This window comes from Onychostoma macrolepis, chromosome 18 (genome assembly GCF_012432095.1).
Source record: "Onychostoma macrolepis isolate SWU-2019 chromosome 18, ASM1243209v1, whole genome shotgun sequence".
In the NCBI taxonomy this organism is placed as follows: domain Eukaryota; kingdom Metazoa; phylum Chordata; class Actinopteri; order Cypriniformes; family Cyprinidae; genus Onychostoma; species Onychostoma macrolepis.
In genome coordinates, this window is record NC_081172.1 from 25,428,361 (window position 1) to 25,447,319 (window position 18,959).

The 18,959-nt window shown below is 37.1% G+C and overlaps 1 protein-coding gene across 1 annotated transcript in view; it reads right to left on the reverse strand.

The window, feature by feature from the left end:
• Nucleotides 1-3,680, reverse strand: part of tnfaip8l3 (tumor necrosis factor, alpha-induced protein 8-like 3) — a 33,951-nt gene extending 30,271 nt beyond the window's left edge. The window contains exon 1 of the mRNA XM_058750607.1: nucleotides 3,412-3,680. Within this exon, the coding sequence (XP_058606590.1) occupies nucleotides 3,412-3,457 (46 nt within the window). The 5' untranslated portion in view covers nucleotides 3,458-3,680. The remainder of the gene's footprint in view (nucleotides 1-3,411) is intronic.
• Between the last annotated feature and the right edge of the window lie 15,279 nt (nucleotides 3,681-18,959).

Consider the following 18,959-nt stretch of genomic DNA (forward strand, 5'->3'; position numbering starts at 1 on the left):
TTTAATTATATTATCAGCAAGTGAAGTGTTTAAAAATATACTTTAAAGATTTGAAGTAAACTGCCAGTCCATAATTAGTTACAATTCAGTGCACTTATTTTTCACAATGGAAGACATGTTGGTTCGCAAATATTATGTGAATTCTTTTGCTGTATATTTAATTTATCCCTGCTGATCTGAGAGAGGACAGACCAGCCGTGGGAAAGAAATCTGAGATCTCTATGATGCCTGTTTCGCACCATACACAAAAGCAGTGTGTAAGTAAAGCAGCATGCCAGCATTTGTTCTTTCCAACATTCAATTCTACAATTCTGAGATCTCCTTTAAGAGTTACGAAATATCCTCTGAGCAGTAGATGTTTCATCTTGAGTTGCAGAGTCACATGCGACTTTGCATTCTAGTGTCACTAATCAGCTCTTTAGTTACTCATCATGAGGAGAGCATGTGTATGTGAGAAAAAAATGTATGTGTGCAGGGTGGGAAGGAAACGTCTCACTTCCATGTGCTCTCTATCCTTTACTCTGTGTACTGAGTCTAAGGCAAACTAGTCTGCAGTGGAGTACTGCTATCTGGCATACTTTACTGAGACTGTACATACTCTGTAGCATCTCTCTACCACAGCAGTCCAGGCACCTTACATGAAGTTTTTAAACAAGGAGTAGGCCCATTTAATCTTCCAGTTAACCACCAGAGCACACAGGCAGCCATTTACATTGCAGTGTCAGTTGTTCCTGCATCTTGCCACCTCTTCAACTCTACCTCTACAGTTTAAATGTCTTGCCTTATAAAATCAACTCCATGCATTAATAATCCCATAGGCAGAATATAGCGCTCAAATTGAGTCTCCTCCATTGCAGACAGAAATCTAAACTCATTTAACCATCCATCCATTCTCCAAACTTGTTCTAGGGACTCAGAGATGCTGGAGCCCATCCTAACACCTTGGGCCACAGGCAAGGAACACCTTGGATGGATGGCCAGTCCATCACAGGGATAAACACATGTTTAACCTATACAGCTAAATTATTAGTTGGCTGTCAGAACTCATGAAACTGCATTCAAGAGACTCTGCAAAAGTGCGCTCATCTAAACTGCAACTAGACCAGGGTTCCTCAAATCTTGCCCTGGAGGGTCAATGAGCTGCAGAGTTTAGCTCCAACCCTGATCAAACTCACCTGTCTGTGATTTTCTAATGATTCTGAAGACACTGATTAGCATGCTCGGGTGTGTTTGATTAGGGTTAGAGCTAAACTCTGCAGGAAAGTGGATCTTGTGGGCCAGATTTGAGGATCCCTGAAATAGACATTTAGATATGTCTTCTCCACCATACTGCTGATGGTTTCAAGTGCAGGTAGACATATGAAAAAAAGAAGAAAAAAAACCCCTGCAAGTGTTTGTTTCTTGAAGTTCTTTAGAGCATCCAATCAGATTGAAACTGGCAATTTCCTTCAGAACTTGCCATTGGATTTGTGTGGTCTGTGGCCATGTCTTCTGAGTCTGAAACTGCAGGCAAACTGGTGGCTTATTCAGCCAAGAAGATGGAGAGAAAATAAACACCAGAGTTGATCAGCCAATGGAAGAGCAGAAACATGAAAGAGCAACTCTCTCTCTCCAGTCCACAACTCCAGAGATCTTTTGAGTGAGACCTACAGCCAAACCTCACAGTAGCTGAAGAACTCAAGCTTTCCCTCAGAGGGCCACAGAGCAACTCTCAGAGCACAAACATACAGAACTGAGACAGTCTGTCAGACTCCCCACCAATGTAATGACTTGCACATACACCTAACATTACCACATTTAAGCTTCATCAGCAATGGACGGAGGGAGTCCTGCAGTTAAAGGAATAGATCTGCCAAATGTGAAAATTTGGTCATCGTTTACTTTCTCTCGTGTCTTCTCAAACTTGAATGACTTACAGTATTCCTCATGTGGAACAAAAAAAGAATGTTGAAGAAGAGTGTGAAGAATGTTGACGTTGCTCTTTTACAAACCACCTAAATATATAGTGACCATCTGTGGTCAAACTCCAAAAAGGAGTTTAAATCCATAAAAGCAATCCATATAATTGGCTATATTCTTATTAGTCTTCCGAAGTCATATATATATATATATATATATATATATTAATTTTTTAATTTTTTTTATTATTATTTTTTTCAGGTGGGAACAGACCAAAGTTTATATCATTATTTGCCGATAATTTTCCCCTCAGCTCTCTAATGTCATTGCATATTAAAAGTTGGTATGTTGTGGTTGGTTATGCGACATGTGAGAATCAGTTATAATACTGATGTCAGTAACATATTTTTAAGTTTAAATTTGCTTAAGCTCGTAAAATTTGAAGACTGCAAAAAAGATTTTCAGCAAATAACAACTGAAATTCCACATACAATGCTATTCTATGACTTCAGAAGAATATAGCACACAGGTTGTATGGACTATATTTATAATACATTGACTGGTCATTAACTACAGTATGGGAAAGATCAACATTTTTTGTTTCAGTTGCATGGCTCACAAGTAAAAGTGAGCCATGGAGAACCAGTGAGACTGTAGTTTTTCTCTGTCCATGACTAAACACTTAACCGCAGAAAGGTCCCTGAAATAAATTTTATGGAGACTCGCTCTATGTGAAAAATGTCTCTTTAAATGAAGTGAAATTAAAATCGGGCGGTCCTAGGTAAATTCTTTTAACTCAAGAGAATTGAAAATTTTGTGTGTGAGGAATCTGCTAAATACAAAGATGCTGCAAAATGTTGGTAGTTGATTGTAAAAATATCAGCATGTAATTTAGAGGTTCATAATTATGTATCTTTCAAGGTTGTTGTCCTTAACATATATGATGCTGGCATGCAGAAAGAGTACAGTCAGAATGTGCACAGCACAGCTCAGATCATTTGGTCTTGGAAGGATTTGATGAGTTCATATGAGATATCTGACTTTTGATTCAAACTGTTGGTATCTTGGCAATACTGAGTACTGAGCTCTTTTGAAACTCCTTTCACAACTCCTTCAATAAGATTACACTTATTCTTTATCGTGACCACAAGGTTGTTTTAGCTTTTTCTGCCAGTTTATATCGAGTCTGTGAACCTTGCCAGCCATAAACCAAAGTGCTGCTGTTCAATTTTCCACCGCCCTTGTGTTCAGCCAGCTCAAATATCACAGATTAACTTCTCCTCAGAGAGCAGAACCACAGACACAAAGCTCTGAAGAGACGCCACAAGCACTTGGCGGATGGACGCCCTGTCACAGGCTGTCACGCCGGGCGAGGAAGATGAGTACAACGATGAATCTTAAATGTGTTAATGAGAAAAGTAGCAGCACGTGTCTGTGCTCGCCTTCACCGCCAGACAGCTGTGAACAGAGTTTGAGAAACAGAAGATGAGAACGAGAGGACTGATCCCTTACCTGGAGAGAGCTCTCCTTCACTCTGATCCCCAGAATCTGAGTCCATCTCTCCACGAAGAACCTCTCCTCTCCTCTCCTCTTCTCTTTTCACTCCACTTCCTCTGTTTCTGCTTGTCTCTGTGCTGTCTCTCTGCACTGAAAACTGTTTTCTTGATCTCAAATGCACCAGCTCTCCGTGTTCAGAATATCACTGACTCAATGAGTGCACGCTGTTTGCAGAGCGCCTTTTCTGTGCAGTCAGACTGCCTTCTTTCACTGACACTCTCTTGCTTCCACTTTCTCCTCTCGTTTGCTTCCTTCCCCTCCCTCTCTCTCTCTCTCTCTCTCTCTCTCTCTCTTTCTGTGTCCCTCCTCCCCCTTCTCCCCTCGGCTCGACATTGTGATGCCTACAAAAACATTAAGAGGAGGAAAACTCTCTCTCCCTCTAAGCTGATCTCCTGCCTGTGAGGAATGTTTTGTATGTTGGAGAGTTTTTTTTCATTCAGACATTGTTGGGTGCTATTTTAGGGGCAAGTTTGGTTTTTAATGTTAGAAAATGCTTTTTGGATGTACAAGATATTAAGAAACGACAGTGGTGTTGAAGGTGCTTTATTAGATTGACTTTGCCACATCATCCAGCTCAAAAATAATAGAGTAACAAAGTGCCATCAACAGGTCAAGGCTGATTTTGCTGGTAAGTGTGGTTTAGTTAGCCCCTGCTGGTAGATGATGTAACTACACCATTATGGGGGCAAAAAGCATCGCTCTCTTTTGATGGTCATTCGAAGTAGCTGTGTATTGTGATGAAAGAATTCATTTTTTCATTATATAAAGTAGATTTTGTACCATGTTTGGATTGTTTTCCCCTGTGTTCTGCCTTCAGATCTGTACCATCTGCTGTGCCATCATTCAGTTATTGTCATAATATAATTTTCCTGCAGCTTTTGATTGATTTGTTATGAATCATAAGCTTGAATTTAGATTGATTTCTGTCCCTCCAAAAGTAATAATACAGATTATTTCATAAGTATAACCAAAGTCTTAGTGGCTGTATTCATGCTAGTACAGCTTGTCTGAATGGAAAGACCAAAATCATTTGTCTGAATTATATTTCAAAACCATATTTCAAATCAGGTATAAAATCTGACACCAACCATGAACTGAAGGGAGACGAGAAGAGATGACATACCTCTTGTTGAAAAAAAAAAAAAGAAAAGCCCAATGTTAGACAAAGTAGCAGACATAAGTACATTGATTCAAAAATTGAATTATTGAAAACAAATCCAATCACCAAGATGCATGCATATGCTATGTAAATGTATCTGCGAAAAAAGTCCGGTTTTAGACCCTAGAAGTTTTGAGCTATTTTCTTACACCACTGTTTAAGCAATCTACACTGAGAGACAGTAATTCAAACAACAAAGAGTTTACCATCAGAAATGACCACACTGTCTTTATCATCCTGTGTGAAAGCTTTGGAGTGCAGAAAAGTTTGGGGCTCAAAAATAATGTCATTTGGAACTCACTTTTAGAATTATTAAAAAATAAATAAAAAAATGTTTAGAATGATTTATAAATAAACACTTCACAAAGTGCCCTCTGATGGCATCTTTCAGGTTGTTTGGTATGCAGGGAGTGTCTAAGAGAGAGTCTTGTACTTAATTATTCAAGACTAAACACTTAAGTACATCTGTAATTTCATAATTACTTCTATCATATTTGAAATATGGTTTAAATGTACTACGGAATCTACAACCCGAATTCCAGAAATGTTGGGAAACTAAAAGAATTTCAAATCACATGAGCCAATATTTTATTCACAATAGAACATAGAGAACATAACAAATGTTTAAACTGAGAAATTTTACAATTTTATGCACAAAATGAGCTCAAATTTCATTTTTTTTTTAATAGTTTTTTTTTACACACATCATAACATCCATTCAAAACAAAACAGACATATAATCAATACTTTAAAGAGTCCAGTCAAAAGGGAGAGAGAGAGTTTAAAAAATTTAAAAAACAAAAGTCATTCCTTTATATAATCAAGTATGTTAACGAAAAAACACTGTCAAGCATCAATAGAAGAGGGCTTGGCCCCATTAATTCACGCTGTTGTACATTCACAAGTCGCTATTTTCTGGAGGCTATGGATCCAATATGTTTTTCCACACATGTGCGGTGTAAACCAGTTCTGTATTATTGTCTTCTTTGCAGCCGTAAAACCAGCAAACAACATTCTCTTTTGTATTAAGCTTATACAGAGACCAGAATCATCATTAAGAACACATAAACCTGGGTTAGCGAAGCAATCAATTTGTAGTAAGGAGGTCAAATTTCAAAATTGATGCCTGCTACAGGTCTCAAAATAGTTGGGACGGGGGCATATTTACCATGTTGTAGCATCTCCTCTTCTTTTCACCTCTTCTGGGCATCGAGGTTATGAGTTTTGGTGTTGGAATTTGGTCCCATTCTTGCCTGATATAGGTTTCCAGCTGCTGAAGAGTTCGTGGTTGTCTTTGACGGATTTTTAGTTTAATGATGCACCAAATGTTCTCTATAGGTGAACGATCTGGACTGCAGGCAGGCCAATTCAGCACCCGGACTCTTCTACTACGAAGCCATGCTGTTGTAATAGCTGTGATATGTGGTTGTGCATTGTCCTTCTGAAATACACAAGGCCTTCCCTGAAACAGATGTCGTCCAGAGGGGAGAATATGTTGCTCTAAAACCTAAGAACACTTTTCCACTTTGAAACAGTCCATTTTAAATGAGCCTTGGCCCACCGGACACGACGGCGCTTCTGGACCACGTTCACATATGGCTTCCTTTTTGCATGATAGAGCTTTAGTTGGCATTTGCAGATGGCACGGTGGATTGTGTTTACCGACAGTGGTTTCTGGAAGTATTCCTGGGCCCATTTAGTAATGTCCATGACAGAATCATGCCGATGAGTGATGCAGTGTCGCCTGAGGGCCCGAAGACCACGGGCATCCAACAAAGGTCTTCGGCCTTGTCCCTTACACACAGAGATTTCTCCAGTTTCTCTGAATCTTTTGCAAAGCCTTTGCAATTTGACGTTGAGGAGCATTGTTTTTAAAGTATTTCACAATCTTTTTACACACTCTTTCACAGATTGGAGAGCCTCTGCCCATCTAGTTGATAGATGTTCTCCTAGCTGAATCTTTAAAAAATGTCTTTCTTTTCAGCCCTTTGTTGCCACCATGCCAACTTTTTTTGAGACCTGTAGCAGGCATCAAATTTGAAATGAGCTCATTTAGTGGATAAAAGAGTAACATTTCTCAGTTTAAACATTTGTTATGTTCTCTATGTTCTATTGTGAAAAAAATATTGGCTCATGTGATTTGAAAGTCTTTTAGTTTTCATTTTATTCAAATTTAAAAAACGTCCCAACATTTCTGGAATTCGGGTTGTTTCTATTGAAACTTGTATGTCATATTTTTAAATATATATTTTAATTACACATTTTAATACTGAAGTTGCAATTTAATGTGTTTATTATATGTTATTATATGTTTAAATTTAATATAAAATAACAAAAAATAAACAGATAAATAAAAAAATCAAGTCCTTTGCTTGTGCTTTAGTATGCTAGTCAACACATCAAAACAAGTGTATTTTAAAGCATCGTAAAAATGATTAAAACATAATGATTTAAAATGTACATTAAAGTAAAACTTTTAATTTGTAATTATCACAAAGTGCACGTTAGTGTTAAAGAAACTTAAGTTTAGTACACTTAAGTGGCCCTTTATTTCATTAATATTATATAATCTACAAGTACTGTAAAAAAAAAAAAAAAACTTTTAAGATTTGAAGTGCACTGCAATTTGTTTAGTCTGGTCCAGATAATGTGCAAACAGTAGTTTGGCTCTTTTTAACTGTAAGGTTGAACTACAACCTTCATATAGAGCATTATGATTTCTCTCATTAAAATACAACATCTACAAGTGGACCATCTTTTGGTCTCTATTATAAACAAGTGATTCAAAGAAACCTCACACACTTGTCTGCTGAAAACTCCACCCACAGTGAAACATCATTGGTCCAACATTACTGCAAATTAAAGTAAAATATGTTCTGATTGCCTTGAAGCTTGCAGAATTGAGTTTTCTTTAGAAGCTTCTCTCTGTCTGTCTGCGCAGCTGTCGTTGTGTCTGTCCCGTGATCTGTTTGTCCTTCAGGAGTGTCTGATAGCTCGTGGCTCTCAGCAGGGTCAGTGTGGTGGCAGATGGCGTGGAGGTGCCTCAGGCTGAGGGTGTGTGTGGTCAGCTGTCACATCTTAATAGACAGATGGTCATGAACTTTCTCTCTTTGAGTCTAATTTATGTCCCAGTTCAGTCCAGTGAAGCAGTCAATCGCCTCGACCCACTCACACTAAAGTTCAGTTTAAGACTCATAGGTGAATGTGTTGTAGTTTTTGTCCAATCACAGCTTAACATTCCAGCAGATTTTTACCCCTCCAGTCAAATATTGTGCAGCAAACATCATTAACAGCTTTAACTTGTCAATGCAAATGACCATATAAGGCATGGCAAATGACCATACAACCCTCAGATGGGGGTCCCGACCCCCTCACGATTTCTGCATATGGACACAAATGACAAAATACATTTCCACAGCTTACTGGTTCTTTCGACTACCTCTAAATGTGTCTTTTTAAAGTAAAGATAAGGTTCAACAAAGTCATCCATGATTGCAGGACATCCTGCATTATAAAATTAACTTCCCACATTTTCAGCACATTTAGTGCAGTGGTAGTACATTGCAACAGCCTTTTCTGACTGGCAAGATGTGCCTATGGTAATTTAGAGCAGGTAGGTCAGATTTTCTCCAAAGGACTATCATTACATTGTCTATCGTGCCAGGCCATTTAACATTAGTCAGAGTCAAGTACATGTCTCAGACTGATCTTGAAGTGAGAATGCTCTCAGAGCTCAGAAGGGGATTTTGAAATGATCATGAGACAAGCAATTACTGTCATTAAAGGGATAGTTCACCCAAAAATGAAAACTAAACCATGTTTTACTTACCCTCAAAGCATCCTAGGTGTATATGACTTTCTTCTTTCAGATGAATCCGGTTGGAGTTATATAATTTTTTTTCCTTGCTCTTCCAAGCGTTTCAATGGGAGTAAGCGGGTATTTGTTTTCAACAGTCCAAAAGTAGTAGAATAAAGTCCGCGCATCCATAATAAAACATGCATCACTCGGCTCCTGAGGTGAATAAAGGTCTCCTGCAGCAAATCGATGCGTTTTTGTAAGAAAAATATCCATATGACTGTCATACTTGCAAGCTGTTCTGACGGATAACGGTGGTAGAACATTGCACGGATGACGTAGGACGTAGGCGTACATTGCATACATTGAATTTACTGAATTGTTTGCTTTTGTCTTTATTTCCTATTACATAAGTCTCTTATACTTTATACCTGTACTTTTATAATGGCTATTATTGTTCATTAAAACTGACATTTAACAAAAAAGGCTGAGTTATGCTTGTCATATTTCATTTTATTATAGGCTACATAGCCTACACAGTGAAGATAATCAGAGTATATGTGCACATATTACCTACACCACATTTATTTTTAAAATGAAAACGAAAAGAAGATTGTGTTTTATATTTTGAAGAAAATGAAAAGGCAGTGGTGTCTGCTATTTCATTTTATTGTAATGCGTGTACGCATTGCATGAACCACAGTTTTGTGGCTATTGATATTTTAAATGAAACAGAAAAGAGGCAATGCTGTTTGATATAATATTTCGTTCCACTGTAATGTATGTATGTTCCCTGAACTACATTATTGTGGCTATTAATGTTTAAATGAAAACAAAAAGAGGTAGTGGTGTTTGATATCATATTTCGTTCACACTCCCTAGTCGAACTTGCAAAACTCCGAACTACCATGGACGCAAGTCCGAACTTTGCTTACTTGGTATTGAGAAACAGCCAGGGTCTTTGACCAAAACACTGAACACTCTGGATTGAGGAGTTACCTTTGTGTACTTACCGTTCCAGAACCTCACTTTTATTGGATTATCACCGTTTTTGGATTGTATATACACTGGTGGACACTTTTACATTGGGACTATCAAGAAGATGGATTTCTTGTTTTAATGGTATGGAACTGAAAGACTCAGTGTTTTTAACAGCCTAGGATTTGTAGTTTTATTGTGTTATTTTAAGTCTCCTGTGAATATTGTAAATACACATTTGATTTTCAATTTTAAACTGTTATCTGTCTCTTCTTTTTAAACACTCCAAGATCTCACACAGTATAATCTGACCCCATTTTAAGAACCAGCTGTGGAAAATATGAACTAGTTTAATGTAAAAAGCAAAAAGTGTTCCAACTGTGCACGGTCACTATTATTCCATTACGAACACAGTCAGCCAGGGTCATTGCCTTGTGTGACACAACTAACAACATGCATTAATTACCATTAATCCTGTACACATAAATACAGTCTATTATAGACACACACGCACACAAATGCAGCTGCCAGTGAGACAGAAAGAGATGAAACCATACTTTAATGGGAGTTAATTGCTGTCTAATTCAGTCTGAGATTAAAGCCTGGGGGGAACGGCACGGCTCAAGAAGTTACTGCCAAATACATTCCCTGAAACCCTAACATGAAAAATACAATCCACAATTTGCAATGCCAGAACAATTTTGAGTTCAGGCAAACCACAAACTGCCTCTAAAAGCCTCCGATTTTCTGGTAAATGGCAAATGAATGTGTATGTGGGTGTGTGACATATATTATTATATCAGATAGATTTCCTGTTTATTCATAGAACTGCTTTCACAGGTAGTTTAGTTTACGAAGCTTATGGCTCACTTTTTTACTGCTGTGTGCAATTTTCACAGCATGGTTGTTTTCTCCATTGAGGCAAAAAAAAAAAAAAAAAAGATGAGAAATAATCAAGAACACAAAAATCAAACAATTTTGATAAAATATGACAGCAAACAGCGTGTCTTGTTAGAAATGTGATTAATTCAATTAAATTAAATTCAAGTTTATTTGTATAGCGTTTCTAAAGTGGTGAATGGGAGAACAACAAAATACTGTACAACCCGAATTCCGGAAATGTTGGGACGTTTTTTAAATTTGAATAAAATGAAAACTAAAAGAATTTCAAATCACATGAGCCAATATTTTATTCACAATAGAACATAGAGAACATAACAAATGTTTAAATGGAGAAATTTTACACTTTTATCCACTAAATGAGCTCATTTCAAATTTAATGCATGCTACAGGTCTCAAAAAAGTTGGCACGGGGGCAACAAAGGGTTGAAAAAGCAAGACATTTCGAAAAAATTCAGCTGGGAGAACATCTATCAACTAATTAAGTTAATTTACATCAGGTCTATAATATGATTAGCTATAAAAGGGATGTCTTAGAGAGGCAGAGTCTCTCAGAAGTAAAGATGGGCAGAGGCTCTCCAATCTGTGAAAGATTGCGTAAAAATTTGTGGAATTCTTTAAAAACAATGTTCCTCAACGTCAAACTGCAAAGCCTTTGCAAATCTCATCATCTACAGTGCATAACATCATGAAAAGATTCAGAGAAACTGGAGAAATCTCTGTGTGTAAGGGACAAGGCCGAAGACCTTTGTTGGATGCCTGTGGTCTTCAGGCCCTCAGACGACACTGCATCACTCATTGGCATGATACTGTCTTTGACATTACTAAATGGGCCCAGGAATACTTCCAGAAACCACTGTCGGTAAACACAATCCGCCGTGCCATTTGCAGATGCCAACTAAAGCTCTATCATGCAAAAAGGAAGCCATATGTGAACATGGTCCAGAAGCACCGTCGTGTCCTGTGGGCCAAGGCTCATTTAAAATGGACTGTTTCAAAGTGGAAAAGTGTTCTATGGTCAGACGAGTCCAAATTTGACATTCTTGTTGGAAATCATGGACACCATGTCCTCCGGGCTAAAGAGGAGGGAGACGTTCCTGCATGTTCAAAAGCCAGCATCTCTGATGGGATGGGGTTTAGGGATGCGCGATATAACGGTACTGGAAAATTTGGCGCATCATTAAACAAAAAATACGTCAAAGACGACCACAAACTCTTCAGCAGCTGGAAACCTACCAGGCAAGAATGGGACCAAATTCCAACACCAAAACTCCAGAAACTCATAACCTCGATGCCCAGACGTCTTCAAACTGTTTTGAAAAGAAGAGGAGATGCTACACCGTGGTAAAGATGCCCCCGTCTCAACTATTTTGAGTCCTGTAGCAGGCATCAAATTTGAAATGAGCTCATTTTGTGCATAAAATTTTAAAATTTCTCAGTTTAAACATTTATGTTCTCTGTGTTCTACTGTGAATAAAATATTGGCTCATGTGATTTGAAATTCTTTTAATTTTAATTTCATTCAAATTGAAAAAAACGTCCCAGCATCTCCGGAATTCGAGTTGTAAATGTGATCAGTGATAAGACACATGAGCAGTGTCTTGTTGTCATTGAATAATATACGCTTATACATATGACTTCCCAAATGTATGTAAATCAGCAATATTTGTTGTCAATTAATATCAACGTGCCTGCTGGGTAACTACTCACCCGCTTTGAAATCACCACATCATGTCTGAATTAAAGTAAAACTGAAATGATAATCTGTGAGCAAACATGCTTTTAGATACACCTTAGGTTTAATAAGAATAGTTCATTACTAATCTAATTAGTTACTGGTCAGAAAAGTACGGGATCTATAAATAATAGTAGAATAAGAAGCTACATGAGTTGCTTGTTACTGTAATATAAGTTATTTTTTAGCCATATAAAATGTATTTAAAAAGCATAAACCTGAATTTAAGATTTTATGTGTCTTTGCTTTAATAAATTATCAATAATGTAGGCCTATGTAAATGCTATTTAAGCTAGAAACCACCTTTAAGCTTGAAACATCAAATGGAAGTGAAAGGTTTTTTGTTTTTTTTGGGGTGGACTTCCAATTTTCAGAAGATCACAACACACCAGTAGATCCCAGAATACATATGATTTAATTAAAAGGCAAACTGCTTCTAAAGGGTTGTGACTCTAGTCTCATAAATAAAAATATTAATAATAATAACATGTAGGAAGTTGTTCCGGGTTAGTTTCACACAGTAACAGAGGGCTCAGTATAGAGCCTTTCTAAAACCACAGAGTGTCTTGCGGATTTGATCTGTCTGACGCCAAAGCCAGATCTGAAGTGAAATGTAACTTTGATGTGATCTCAGAACTGGAAAAATGCCCATGCTGAATGAAAGAGCTAATGGTTTTCTGTTTCTCTCTGTCTCTCTGTGCCAATTTGATTTTAATAAGAGGAAAGTTATTCCCTTTGCTTTGATTAAATATAAAGCAAAGTGTCCTTGTTTGTCTTTGCCACAGAAGACAAACATGTCAGGCTAACTTTACTTAAAGCAACAGTTCACCCAAAACAGAAATTAAAGATACTTTCATGGTGCTTTCATATTCTTTTTGGAGTAGTATCCCTCATTCTGGTTCATTCTAGTTCAATGGAAAAGAGCTGCCTGGATATTGGACTAAAACTGGACTAAAACTCCCCTCTTTAGAAGAAAGAACAAAATGTGGTTTTCATTTTTGGGTGAACAATTTCTTAGTCAAAACTTCTGTTTTACAAGAAACAATTGTAGTGCTAAGAAGAGTTTCAGGGTTAAAGGAAACATTCTGCTTTCATTTCTCTGTTTTCATAATGAAACCAGAGACAGAGATATTTCAGAAGATTCAAGGATTTGTGATATTCAGTGATGCTGATGATCGTCATGGTAACCAGTGCTAACATTGCAGTGGCAGTGCAGAAATCAGTACAGCACTGTATTAATACAAAAAAAAAAAGAGTCAATGGACAGGGCACAGTGTGTGCGTGTGTGTACATGTAGCCTATAGACGAGGGCTTTACAATAATCCTTATGGTTTTCCAGCATCTAAGTGCAGTTTGTGCACGAATGTGTGTGTGTGTGTGTGTGTGTCATACTGTCTCACTTTGTATTCTGTTTCTTTCACCTATAGCTTCTCTTCACCTGCCATCCATCCCATTATGAAAACACACACATCTCGCATCATTATTTACTGTCAATACAACTGAAGATGTTTTCACTTCTGTATCTGCAACATTTTATAAAATATGATTGTATAAAGCAGTTTCCCATCCTGTTTCCTGGAGGGACACATACATAACACACATTTGTGAACTATTTCCAATTAAAGGGGACATGAACTGAGAAACCAGAATGCCCTTGATCTTCCTTTGGTCATTGTACTACGGGGCGTAGCCATCATTTCAGAAGTGAGGGGGACAGAAATTATATATATATATATATATATATATATATATATATATATATATGACACTGTCTATGAAATCCAGGCTAATGTTTTAAAATCTAATTATGAGATAAAAATCAAAATTTGATTTCAACCATTAATTTCACTATGATTTCAATCTTTGACATGGCCTTACTCAGTCAATATTAAAGGTATCAAGGTTACATTTTCACAGAATGTTCTTTACATTATGAAGGATGATTTTATGTAGAAAACAGTAAGTCACAAAAAAATTACTTTAGCTGGGTTTTCACAGACACGGTCACACACACACACACACACACACACACACACACACACACACACACACACACACACACACACACACACACACACATATAAACGTTACAATATAACATTTCTGTAATATACATAACCAGTCAAAAGTTTTTTAACAGTAATATTGTGAAATATTTTTACTAAAAACAACTGCTTTGTATTTGAACATATTTTAAAATGTAATTCAGCATCATTACTCCAGTCTTCAGTGTCACATGATCCTTCAGAAATAATTCTGATTTGCTGCTCAAGAAACCTTTTTTAATTGTTATTATTGTCAGTGTTTAAAATGTTTGCAGCCCAAGACCAGTTGCCCATGGAAGCTAAGCAGGGCTGAGCCTGGTCAGTACCTGGATGGGAGACCTCCTGGGAAAACTAGGTTGCTGATGGAAGAGGTGTCAGTGAGGCCAGCAGGGGTGCTCACCCTGCAGTCTGTGTGGGTCCTAACGCCCCAGTATAGTGACGGGGAAACTATACTGTAAAAAAGCACCGTCTTTCGGGTGAGACGTTAAACCGAGGACCTGACTCTCTGTGGTCATTAAAAATCCCATGACACTCATTGTAAAGAGTAGGGGTGTAACCCTGGTGTTCTGGCCAAATTCCCTCCACTGGCCCTTGTCAATCATGGCTTCCCAATAATCCCCATCCACATGATTGGCTCTATGACACTCTCTCCTCTCCACCTGTTGCTGGTGTGTGGTGAGCGCACTGGCGCCGTTGTCCTGTGGCTGCCGTTGCATCATCCAAGTGGATGCTGCACACTGGTGGTGGTTGAGGAGAGACCCCCCCCACATGACTGTAAAGCGCTTTGGGTGTATTGCGCTATATAAATGCCTCATTCATTCATTAAAACAGTTGAGTACATTTTTTTTTCAGGATTCTCTGATGAACAGAAGGATCCAAAGATCAGCATTTATCTGAAATAAAAAGCTTTTGTAACATTATACACTGTACCATTCAACAGCTTAGAGTCAATATAATTATTATTTTTTTTTTGGAAAAGAAATTATAGAAATTAATACTTTTATTTAGCAAGGATGCTTTAAATTGATCAAAAGTGATGAAGACATTTATAATGTTAAAAGATTTCTATTTCAGATAAATGCTGTTCTTCTGATCTTTCTATTCATCAAAGAAACCTGAAAAAAATTGTACTCGGCTGTTTTCAACATCATAATAATAATAAATGTTTGTTTGAGCAGCAAATCAGAATATCAGAATGATTTCTGAAGGATCGTGTGACTGGAGTAATGATGCTAAAATTTTAGCTTTGAAATCACAACAAATTACATTTTAAATATATATACGAATAGAAAACAGTTATTTTAAATAGTAAAAATATTTCAAAGTTTTACTGTTTTGCTGTACTTTGGATCACATAAATGCAGGCTTGGTGAGCAGAAGAGACTTCTTAAAAAAAACATTAACAATCTTACTGTTCAAAAACGTTTGACTGGTAGTGTATAGGCATCTTTAAATTTTCTCTTATTTATAGCTTTTAATTGGCTTAGAAATCAGATACACTGCTGGACAATAACCAATAATAATGATTTTTTTTATATACTACAAACACTTTTTTATCACATAAGGCAGAATAGTTTATATACTGTAATAAATCCTATGTCAGTTAGCACTGCATTGTTCATATACTTTATTTATTTCCTGGAGATGACTTGAAAAACACAAATAAACCATATATTGTCGCAATCGCATGTTCAATGTCTTCATATTTCCAAGCGTTTCTGTTTTTCTGTGAAAACAACTGTTTTCATACAGCAATAGCTGGAGCTTTTGTCCATATTAGGGATTTCCTTTTTCTGCGCGAGAGCACCCTCTGGCTTCGAGTATGAATGAAACACACACTGCACGGAGTGTTTAGCGCTCCGTGATATTCATCTCGCCTTATTCTGGGTCCGAATAAAACATCAGGTCATGCACAGACTATCCTGTCTCTTTGAATTTAAATCTATATTTATTCACACCGGCTCCTGAAAACCTCTATGCGAACACACTTGCCCGGAAAAGTGCGGTGGACAAATTTATGTGATATTAAAAGTGGGGGTAGATCACACATCCCCCGCGTGATCTACGCCCTGTTGTACTATAAAAACATTCTGTAAGTTTCAGAGCTCAAAACTTTCTTGTTAGTTTAAAAACAGTCTGCCAAAACGACAGCTTGTAGAATGTTCTACTCTATGATGTAATAGTGTGGCTAAACACTGCCTCTGCAGAAGAAGATCAACGCCTGCTTCTACATCGCTGCCTGTTTAGCCCCGCCCACCGATTCGTGCATGTAGTGTAAATAATGAGAAGGGCGCGAACGCAGAAACCAAACGATAAAGATGGCTCTGAAGACAACAAGATGCTGTGCAGTGTCACGTTGTGGAAAAACTTTTTGCATTACCTTCCTTCTGATACTAACATTAGGAAAGAGTGGATCAACTTTATTTTTAATGAAGTTTCAGACCGCATCAGTAAGAACTTGGCCCTTTGTTCACTTCATTTTACTGATTCATTTACAAACAAGGCACAATTTGACATAGGATTTTCAGAAAGATTGAAACTAAAAGATGATGCTGTGCCGACTATATTGGATCCGACAGTCATGTCGCAATACACAAGTGCGAGTAACCTAACTGTTTTTATTATATAGTTACTATTGCTTTGTCTATTAAACAGATCTTTTGATGAGTATTTATGCGTTTTTAACCTAAATCACGGCAGCGTCCACCTGTGACATACACTGTGTCCTAACCACATGCGAAGCAACAAGATTCCAGCGACAAGCAATTTGGCTGTCCACACCAGATGCGACGCGACAACGTGACATGACAGAATCAATCAAATTATACAGCCAATCAGAAGTGTGTGTGGGTGGGCTCTCTCCGGAAGTTACAGAAAAATAATGAAAATGCAAGAAATAAGGAGATTATGTTTTATTTATTTAATGTGACAGACAAAAACAGTACAGTAACACAGTACCACAGCACAGTAACACCAGTGACATACATTAGACCTGATATACTGATCGTCACTGGTGTTATCCATAAGGAAGGTAACACCAGTGACAATAACACCAGTGACAATTTTCATGAAAAATGCATTTTACAAAATGTCTGCTGCAAGGTATCAAGCCACATGTTGTCAGTCATGGTATACTCACTAAATTAAGTAGTTTAATCCATTTGTATTATAGTTTTTTTTACATTTCCCTAACAATGAATAGGTCACACCAGTGACCTCAACTAAAAGCTTCATATGAAATCATGAGATAAATGAGAAAATTTATCATAACTGAAAAGAAACAGTGGACTAAACATGGGCCTTTTTTCATAGATGTTTAGAAAATAGGAAGGAGGAAGTTGAGTGATGTCATCAGTGTGATTTTTTTATTCCAAAATAAAATACTTTTGTTAAGCGGTAACACCAGTGACACAACTCCAGGGGACCACTATTTTCATTATATATTTTAGAATATTTTTTTGCCATTTTGTTTTATTATGCCATTTATATCATATATTTGATAGTTATGAATAGACTTTTGTAGTTTAAATGGTAGAAAATCCTGTTTTTGACCTCAAAATAGCACTTTCCCGCTGTACATGGCTGTGGTAACGAGCAGTTTTGAGGTACTTGGAATTCTATATAATTAATTTAAAAACAATAATTCCACATTGATGGCTCAGGAAGGTGTAATTGTTCAAATAACATATTGTTTAATTTTAAAATATAAAAAAATTGTAACCCTAATGTGTATTTCAATTGTAATATTTCTTTAAAGTCTAGGGACAGAAAAGTGGACGTTTCTGTAAAATGACCCACATAGTGACTGCATACCATCTTTGTAATAGAATACACTTAGTTCACAATGAGTTCACAGTTTTAACGTTCATATTTGCTTTCATTTATTTTCAAGACCAGAGGTAAACTATCTGTTGTTGCTTTCAGTATAACTATAAGGTAACACAACATGATATTTAAACTCACATTAGACACGTTTAACTTTGTATAACGCAATCACCTGAGATTATTTATTGTCATATAATTTTAATGTTTTTGTTCCAGCTGCTACGTCGCAGAAATAGAAACCGTTTCTAAAATAGAAATTTTGCGTTTCGCCGTCGTGGCTAGTTAGGACAAAAACTCTGATTGACATGGAAAAGATATCTTTAATCGTGTGTCGCAGCATCGCTTCGCGTGTAGTTAGGACAAGGTGATAGGCCGTCAAACATACACAACTGTAAGCCAATCATAGCAATGGGTGTTTACTTCCGAGTGTACAATCTGCCACGCCTATTCAAACGGAGTGTTCTGATGAGGGGGTTAAAAACAGGACAGAAAATCTAAATTATGAGTTTTTTTTAATGTAAAAATCTTGATAACATTATAAGTGGACCTCAGTGAACAGTACAAAACAATCGCTAAAGACATTTAAACGATGGAATTTCCGAGGTTTCGATGTGAAACTGCTGCAAACAATTCAGCGCGCGAGTGAATTTTCCAAATGAATCAAACTGAATCAATTTCTGAAACAATTTCATTTGTGAAGCTGGCACAGAATTGTAAGATATAAAATCGCAATTGCGAGATATAAACTCGGGGGGGATATAAACTTCTGTTCTCAGAATTGCGAGTTTATATCACGCAATTCCGACTTTATATCTCAGAATTATGTCTTTTTAACTCGCAATTGCGAGTTTATATCACGCAATTTTGAGGGGAAAAAAAGTCAGAATTGTAAGATAAAAAGTCGCAATAACCTTTTTTATTTTTTATTCAGCGGCGGAAACGGGCTTCCATAGTTTCCTGGTGTTTGGTGTTTTGCAAGGCAGATTTCTTCTTATCTGAACATTTCTTCCTGTTAAACCAGATAATTTAGTTTCTCTCTTGTGAATCTATTAGCTGTGTTTGAGT